Below are 7,668 nucleotides of genomic sequence, written 5' to 3'. Positions count from 1 at the left end.
GGTAGGACTCCCACTGCACAGCCCCGTGAGCCGTCTCGGGTTTTGCTGAGGTCCTACGGTGCCTCTTGTACATAAGCCCACACCAGAGGACTGCAGTGTGGGGGCTGATGTGGCGTCACTGTGCCAAGACAGATGTGGGACTTAAGCAAGCACTGAGCACATCTGGCTGGCCTTTGGGTTTTACTGGGCAGGAGCTGGCAAGACGTGGAATCGATCAAGCCTGCTATGCCATGGGACTCATTCCCAGCCCCGGGTGCAAGCTGGGTTTTGCAGTGAGAGGCAAAGGGAGAAAGAGAAAGAGAGTGAGCCTTGCTGCTCTGCTCGTCTGGCCCGTCAGAGAGCGCTGTCTTCCTTACGAGAAACATGTGGACATCAGAGAGCCTGGGCGGAGGGAGAGGGGGTGTGCGGATAAGGAGCGAGAGATAAGACAGGGAGAGGGGAGTAGGGGGGACGGAGGAGGGAGGTGGGGTGGGCATGTTTTCGGCAGCCAATGGCCCAGGCAGAGTGGAGTTTCCCGGAGGGTGGGCTGGGAACTTTAACAAAGCAGGAGCTCTCCCGAAACACAAACAAACACTTGGGCTTTTTCTGCGTGCAGACGGCTCACACTCACCCGGAGAAGAAAACCCCAGGAGAGACCCTGACCAGGAGCTAACGTTCGCCGGGGATCTTACCCTGCTGTGAGCTCTCTCTCCCTGGCAGGGCGCTCGCTGGGCGGCGGAGATCGAGAGGAGATTTCTTTCGGCACGGGAGAAGAGTCAGATCTCGGGATCGGGGATGAAGGCTCTGCCCAAGAACCAAGGACGGACGGACTATATTCTGGGTGCCATGGGTGACATCCTTTCATCCCTGGCGCTGCCCAGCCAGCAGTGGGTGAGTGGGGGGGGGAGGGTGGCGGGGGATGGGTCCTGCATGGCTCACAAGCTTGGGGAAGCATTTCTCTCCTTGCCTAGTCGGGAGCACAGGTTTATAGTCTTGCAATAGCGAGAGGAATTCAAAAGGTCAGGTGGCTGCTCACAGTGGGAAGACTCCAGATCGATGCCACTGAAACACCTTGGCACAAAGGGCTTGTAAATTGCTTAATTGATGTGGATTAAATTAACTAACTAAGTGGCTGATCAGACTGACACTTTAGGATGAGGATTGCTACTTTAAGCACTTCTCTTCCGCCACATATTTCTATTCAAACAGGTGTTGGCATTTTCATCAGATAATTAGGCACCAGAGGGGCTGTCATCTTTTGATCCATCTTAATTCAAAGCAAAATCTCTACTTCAAATCGCCCAGCACCTAAGCTTTGTAATCATAACACACACAGATAGATCTTAATAGTTAGCTATGACTGAGATTCCTCAGAACGACAGAGATGTGGCAGAGCACAGGTTTGCAATGAATTGGCCAGTGCTCACTCTGCTTTCCCAGGCACACAGTGATATCCTGGTCATCTGCTGACTTCCTGTGACATCACTGAGAGACATGCCTCTCATCCAGTCAGCTATCACTCTCCTGTTGGGCACCATGGTCCCCGTGCATATTGTTAGGTGTTTTTCTCTGCAGATGGAGGATGTTTCTACAGAACTCTGTGTGGGGAGTTTCTTGAGGTTTTTGTCCTGTTTAGTTTAATCCTGGTCTGTGAGGGGACCCCACACTTCACTGCCATACAGGGCAATGAGTTGGATTTCACTTTCAAATATTTGTAGCCGGATTTTTAAAGGGGGTTAATATTGTGGAGCCTTCTTCATATGCTGTAGAAAACCATGTGCACTTTCAGTGCCTTCACTGCCAGCTCAGAACTCCCAGATGAACCAGATATGAGTCAAGATATGCGCAGCTGGTTGGGTTGTTGTCCCATGTGAAGTGATACCAGTTAATCTGAGACCTATCTTACTTCTGGATGACCATGACTCTGGTCTTGTCCAGATAGGCTGTCAGTGCCCAGGTGTGACAGTACTGCTCCAGCAGTGCCAGGCTCGGATGTAGCCCCTGTTCTGGGTCCAGATGGGCTGTGAGTGCCCAGGTGTGACAGTACTGCTCCAGCAGTGCCAGGCTCTGCTGCAGCCCCTGTTCTGGGTCCAGATGGGCTGTGAGTGCCCAGGTGTGACAGTACTGCTCCAGCAGTGCCAGGCTCTGCTGCAGCCCCTGTTCTGTGGGTGTCAGAGGGACCAGGTCATCCATGCAGAACAGAAACTTGATCTCTGTGTTGTGTAGTATGAGGCCAGGCTCTTACTGAGGTCACTGTGCTTGGTAAGGAAGGCCAGTGTTCGGGCATTCATGATACTGCAGAATACAGTACCTTCCCCAGATTACTACTGTTCACATAGATGCCCGTTTTAGGGTTGAGTTTGTCTCCACTTTTCTAGATTGCGGTGATCAGTCCTTGGTTCTAGACCTCAGAGAAACACCCGTAAGAGGTTGGAGTGTGAGCAGGGCTTTCTGCATCTCAGTCTCGGCATCTCGATGTTGACTCCTTGGCCACAGCCCTTGCGTGGTCTGAGGGCCTGGAGTTTGTCCATTAGCTCCTACTCTGTGATCGGGGAGTCCAAGGGTTTTGGTTGTCTTTAATAGCCAGATACAGAGCTACGAATTTTTCAAAACTATTGTGTTACATTTGTAATCTCTTAGTAAACATTTTTGCAGACAATTCCATTTTGGTTGGCCAGTTCTTCTGGTTTTGATTTAAAGTTTTCCACTTTTCCCAGAAACAGTTCTAGTTTACTGAGTCCTCGAATTTTGTGAGTTGCCTGTTAATGTTGTACTTTTTAAGTGTGTGATTGCAGTGTTTTGCCATCTCACACTACTGGAGACACAGATCATTGACGTACTTAGTCACAGAGGCACACAAATACACTGACATCCTTACACACAGATGCACCTGCTCTCTTTCACACTGAGACACACAATAACACACACTGACACTCGTGGATACAAACACACAGGCAGACAAAGAGATACACTTACACTTATAGACACAGAAGTACAAAGACACAAAATCACATACTCACACACACAGATGCACACATAAAATCTCTTGCAAACACATACTGACGCAGAGATACACACAACGCACAGATAAAGCGATACACAGATACACACACACATACAGCACTCGTGGCACCCCTGAAATCCACAGAGGCATACAAGTCACACACTCACACACACTCTCTCCCTCTCTGCTGGAGCAGCCCTGACACCCTAGAATTTAATAACAATAACAGTACAGGCTCTAAATCCATTTCAGATACTCATTTGCAGATCTTCCCGGGTGAGCTGACCACAGCTGAGATTCTCCAAATATTTATGTCAGGACCAAACTCAATTAAATTGATGTTTTTCTGAGGGTTTCTGCTGTAGTGTTTGTGAAGACTTTGAACATTGGAATGTCCTTTACTCTCAGTGCTGGGGGAGCAGGCTGCTGGGCCTTATCTTTAATGAGGAGGTGAGGAGACGGAGTGTCAAGAGACACATGATCAGCTCAGCTCACTCCAGCTCACACCAGTTATCACACGTCTCACTCCACAGTGACCACACATTTCACTATACAGGGCTCACATATCTCACATCACAGGGGTAGCACACCACAGGACTCACATGTCTCACTCCATAGGACTCACATGTCTCACACTACAGGACTCACACGTCTCACTCCATAGGACTCACACGTCTCACACCGCAGGACTCACACGTCTCACTCCGCAGGAGTCACATGTCTCACACTGCAGGACTCACACGTCTCACACCTTAGGACTCACACGTCTCACTCCGCAGGACTCACATGTCTCACACTGCAGGACTCACACGTCTCACACCTTAGCCCTCAGAAAAGCCCTCTGATTTCAGGCCCTTGTTTTCAGGCCCCTGATGCCTCTGAAGAGGAGCCGCTGCTGTGTGAGACGACCCAGAGGTCAGAGCGTGCGGACGGGGGCGCTGAGCCCCCAGACCCCCAGGAAGAGACAGCACGGGGTGACGGCCTGGGGAGAGGGGAGCTGACAGGTCAAGGTAGGAAGATTTGGTTCCCATTGCTGGATCAGGAGAGAACTTCTGCTCTTTTTCTCCAAAATCTGGAACTGTCACTCACTGTACGTTTTAGGGATTGATGGGGGATCGGCAGTTATTTGAGCCTGAGGTGTCTGGTTAGACACTGTCGAGAAGCCCCCAGTGATGTCCCCCTATCCCAGGAACCCTTGGGGCAGTCCCGGTCACAGATGGCTGATGACATCACCCAGAATCGAACCTGCAACATCTGATCAGTGAATGCCTTGATGGGTGTGCCTTGTGCCCTCTTGTATAAAAACCTAGAAACGACAGCAGGAGGAGAGAGTCAGAGAGTGTGTCCTCAGATCCTGTCCTGAAGAAGACACCTGCTTTGCTCTGCACACAAGCGCGTGTTTGGGTTTCCATATGTGGGGACCAGCTCACCAAGAACAACAAGGATGTGGAAATACTGGAAGGCAGCTATAGAGTTCATTGCAAAGACACTTAGCAAGTCAGTGCAGGGTAAATGCACCATTACTGAGCCACGCCCAGTGAAATTCGTATTAAAGATAAGGCTTAATTGGCCCAGGGGATAGGCTAATGACTTGAGAGAACGCAGCAAGTGGTTGCTGAAAACCGCTACCAGATGTGGAGCTGGACTCTGCCGAGTGGATCTGGGGGGGTACTTGACAAAAGCGGGCTGTGTGCTAGCGGGGAGAAGCCTTGCACGCATTTCCACAGGCTGAAAAAGAACAAAGGGCTTGTGTTGGCTGAGAGAGGGGCTGTGCAACATGTGGCAGGGTTACTGGAGACTGCAGCGCGCCCTCGACCGGGTCAGAGACGTGGAATAAGCCCACATGTGCAGAGGTGCAATGACAGATCTTTCTCAATCTGCCTGTCTGTCCCAGAGAAGTCGTTCGGCCAGTCTGGCCCATATTATAGTTAGCAGATCCCAGGACCTCGCCCAGCCATTTCTTGAAAGAAACTAGGGTATCGGCTTTAACACTATGGCTGGGTAGCTTGTTCCACTCTTCCACTGCCCTTTGTGTAAAGAGAGCTGTGCTGTTTTTGGCTTGAAATGCACTTCTCTGTAGTTTCCACTTGTCTCCTGTGTTACGTCTTTCACTGCTGATTCAGAAAACAGGGTTGATTTCGTTAGTGTCTTTGAGGATTTTGAATACTGGGCTCAGTCCCCTTATCCTTTTCTCTGTTCAACACTAAAAAGGATCAGTTCCTTCAGTCTGTCAGCTCAATGGTAGTTTTGATAATTGAAAGTGGAGTATAATTAAAAATCCATTTGAGACAGAAAGGAGTTTATTTTTAAAATTCCAGTGAAAGGTGGCGCTGTGAAAAAGCCACCATCTTGGCTCAAACCACAGGCTTAAGGGTGTGGTCCTGAGCCAAGATGGCTGCATGTTAACCGAGGAAAGCTGCAGAATGAGGCACAGCTGGTCTGAATGTGTCCTTAGCACTCAGAGAGAGTGGGATTCCACATGAGGAAAAGGAGCTGTTGGGGCAGGCTGTGTGTGGAGCTAGCCACATCTCTGGGCTAATTAAAAGGCTTATAAAACTACTTGGTATAAACATAATATTTGAGTGTGTGTGTGGGGGGTGCTTAAGGAAGGAAGGAAGGAAGGAAGGAAGGATTGATTGATTGATTGATTGATTGATTGATTGATTGATTGATTGATTGAGAGAGTTTTTGGCCTGAGGGATTCTGTGATCTCGGGAGGCTGGAGAAGTAGGCCCAGGCCCGACGAGGATGAAGTGCTCTGCTGGGGAACAGAGCTGGTCTGCTGGACCAGGGGGTGATTGGGGATGTTGGTACCCCATTCCCCCACCCGCAATCCATCCACAACTGTGCTTGAGACTGCAATAGGACAGGTGGTCTAGGAGACTCGTGTATAAACACAGTGTAACATGGCTATGCTGGCCCAGACTCCTCCAACAACCTTGCAGTACCAGAGTGCCAACTTGGCATTTCCTGAAATGTCGTTGGCTTCCGAGAAAGACTGGACGCTGGATTTTTGCTTTCGGCAAGCAGACTGGACACCAAGTACAGGCCGGGCAATCGAAGCACTGCAGGAGAGCTGCTCTTCTCTCTTCTCCTAAAGGGCTTTGCAGTTTAATTTGTTTCTGGAAATCCTGGATTCCTATATTGCTGAATCCACAAAGACGTTGAATAGGGAAACCAGTTCCCATTCATGGGTGAGCTGTCCTGTTTAGAGAGGGAAGTTTGAGTCCTGGGCAGGGTCTGTTAACTAGGACACTTGTTCCATTTGAAGGTGCTTTGTGCCTTAGTCTCCATGTCTGTTTATAGAAGACAGGACCCCTGTGTTTCTATAAAGCTATAAAAAGTGTTACTAAGTCTAAAATATTTCTTAAGGTGCTTGTTCCTGTGTTACAAACTCTGGAGATGATCCCTGAAAGTACAGTATAGTCTTGTCCACATTCCCAAGCTGTGCTGGAGAAGAGAGAAATCGTATGGTGATCCACTTGGATTAAACTCTTAATTGTTCTACGTTGCTTGCAAGTGGATGGCAGGACCCGATGGTGAGTTTATAATGCTTTGCTTTAGAAATTGTTCTGTTTGCAGTGAGACAGTGAGTCCTTGTTCTGTCTGGTCACTGACTGCTGCCTCTCTCTGAGCTTTCCAAAAGCCTTTCAGGACCTTGGCTTGTGGTTTCCTGACCTCTTTTTTTTTTCTTTTTTCATGCAATGGGTCAAAATGTCACCTGGCTAAAGATTTAGTGGGGGAGGCGAAACTGAGTGTTCTTAGAAACAGAAAGAACACAATTGTAACCCTGCTGACTACAAGTCAGCCTGTCAGCCTGTGGGCTGGGGCCAGAGCCTGTAGCCCAGTCCCCTGTTCCACAAGGTGTGCACATGTCCTGTAGCAAACTGGGACAATCTGCTCGAGCCCATCTGTGCTCGATCCTACTTTTCCTAACTAAGGCTCTCTACCTTTTCCCATTAATATGTCTACAGGAAGGAGTAATACTTAGGGCTCTGGGCTTACCACGGGGAGGTTGCAGGTTCATTTCCTAGCTGGGGGGCACAGCAGTTGGTCCTTTGCTCTATAAATAGCTCTCCAGGTTGTAAATGAGGTATTCCCTTGTGTGCTCAGAATCCAGGATAGCTCCAATGGAATTACCTGGCCAGCTACTATCTTATCTCCCCAAATGGGACTCTTGGTAGGATCTCACGGAGGCATTTGGTAAAAGTTGTTTCCCCAAAGAGTGTTATATTTTCATTGCTCAGGACTGGGTTCAGCCTGCTGTCCCGTGCAGAGTGTATCTGAGGCAAGGGGAGCCTGCCCCTCTGTGTCAAGGCCCACTGCTCCAGCACGGCTTCCTGGTGTGTGCAACAGCTCAGCTCGAGGCGGGAGAGGAGTGGGATAGGGGCCGATCACACAGACTGCAAGGAAAATCTACTGCCTTTTTTCATATTTTCTCTCTCTCTCTCTCCTTCCCTATCATATTTACAATTCAAAGCAAAATAAAAACAGCAAAGGTCTTACAACAAAAAGACTGAGAGAGGGGCTCACACTCTGTTCTTCAGGCTGTGACAGGAGATCTTGTATTGTCCTGCCAGTCTATTGAATTGTCTGCCAAACTAAGATGTTTCCAAGCCTACTGGGGCAGGAGTGGGAATTCTGGGATTAGATTTATTTTAGGGAAGAATGTTTCTCTAATTCCA

At 49.1% G+C, this 7,668-nt stretch overlaps 1 protein-coding gene across 2 annotated transcripts in view; it reads left to right on the top strand.

The window, feature by feature from the left end:
• Positions 1-565: 565 nt before the first annotated feature.
• arhgef25a (Rho guanine nucleotide exchange factor (GEF) 25a) overlaps positions 566-7,668 on the top strand; it is a 74,788-nt gene continuing 67,685 nt past the window's right edge. Inside the window, exons 1-2 of one of the 2 annotated variants that reach the window (XM_069187404.1) lie at positions 566-870; positions 3,849-3,993. In XM_069187404.1, coding sequence (XP_069043505.1) covers positions 775-870; positions 3,849-3,993 — 241 coding nt within the window. In that variant the 5' untranslated portion in view covers positions 566-774. The remainder of the gene's footprint in view (positions 871-3,848; positions 3,994-7,668) is intronic. The other variant, XM_069187407.1, reaches the window with a different exon arrangement.

This window comes from Lepisosteus oculatus, chromosome 1 (genome assembly GCF_040954835.1).
Source record: "Lepisosteus oculatus isolate fLepOcu1 chromosome 1, fLepOcu1.hap2, whole genome shotgun sequence".
Taxonomy (NCBI): domain Eukaryota; kingdom Metazoa; phylum Chordata; class Actinopteri; order Semionotiformes; family Lepisosteidae; genus Lepisosteus; species Lepisosteus oculatus.
This window is presented reverse-complemented; position numbering and strand designations above follow the sequence as displayed.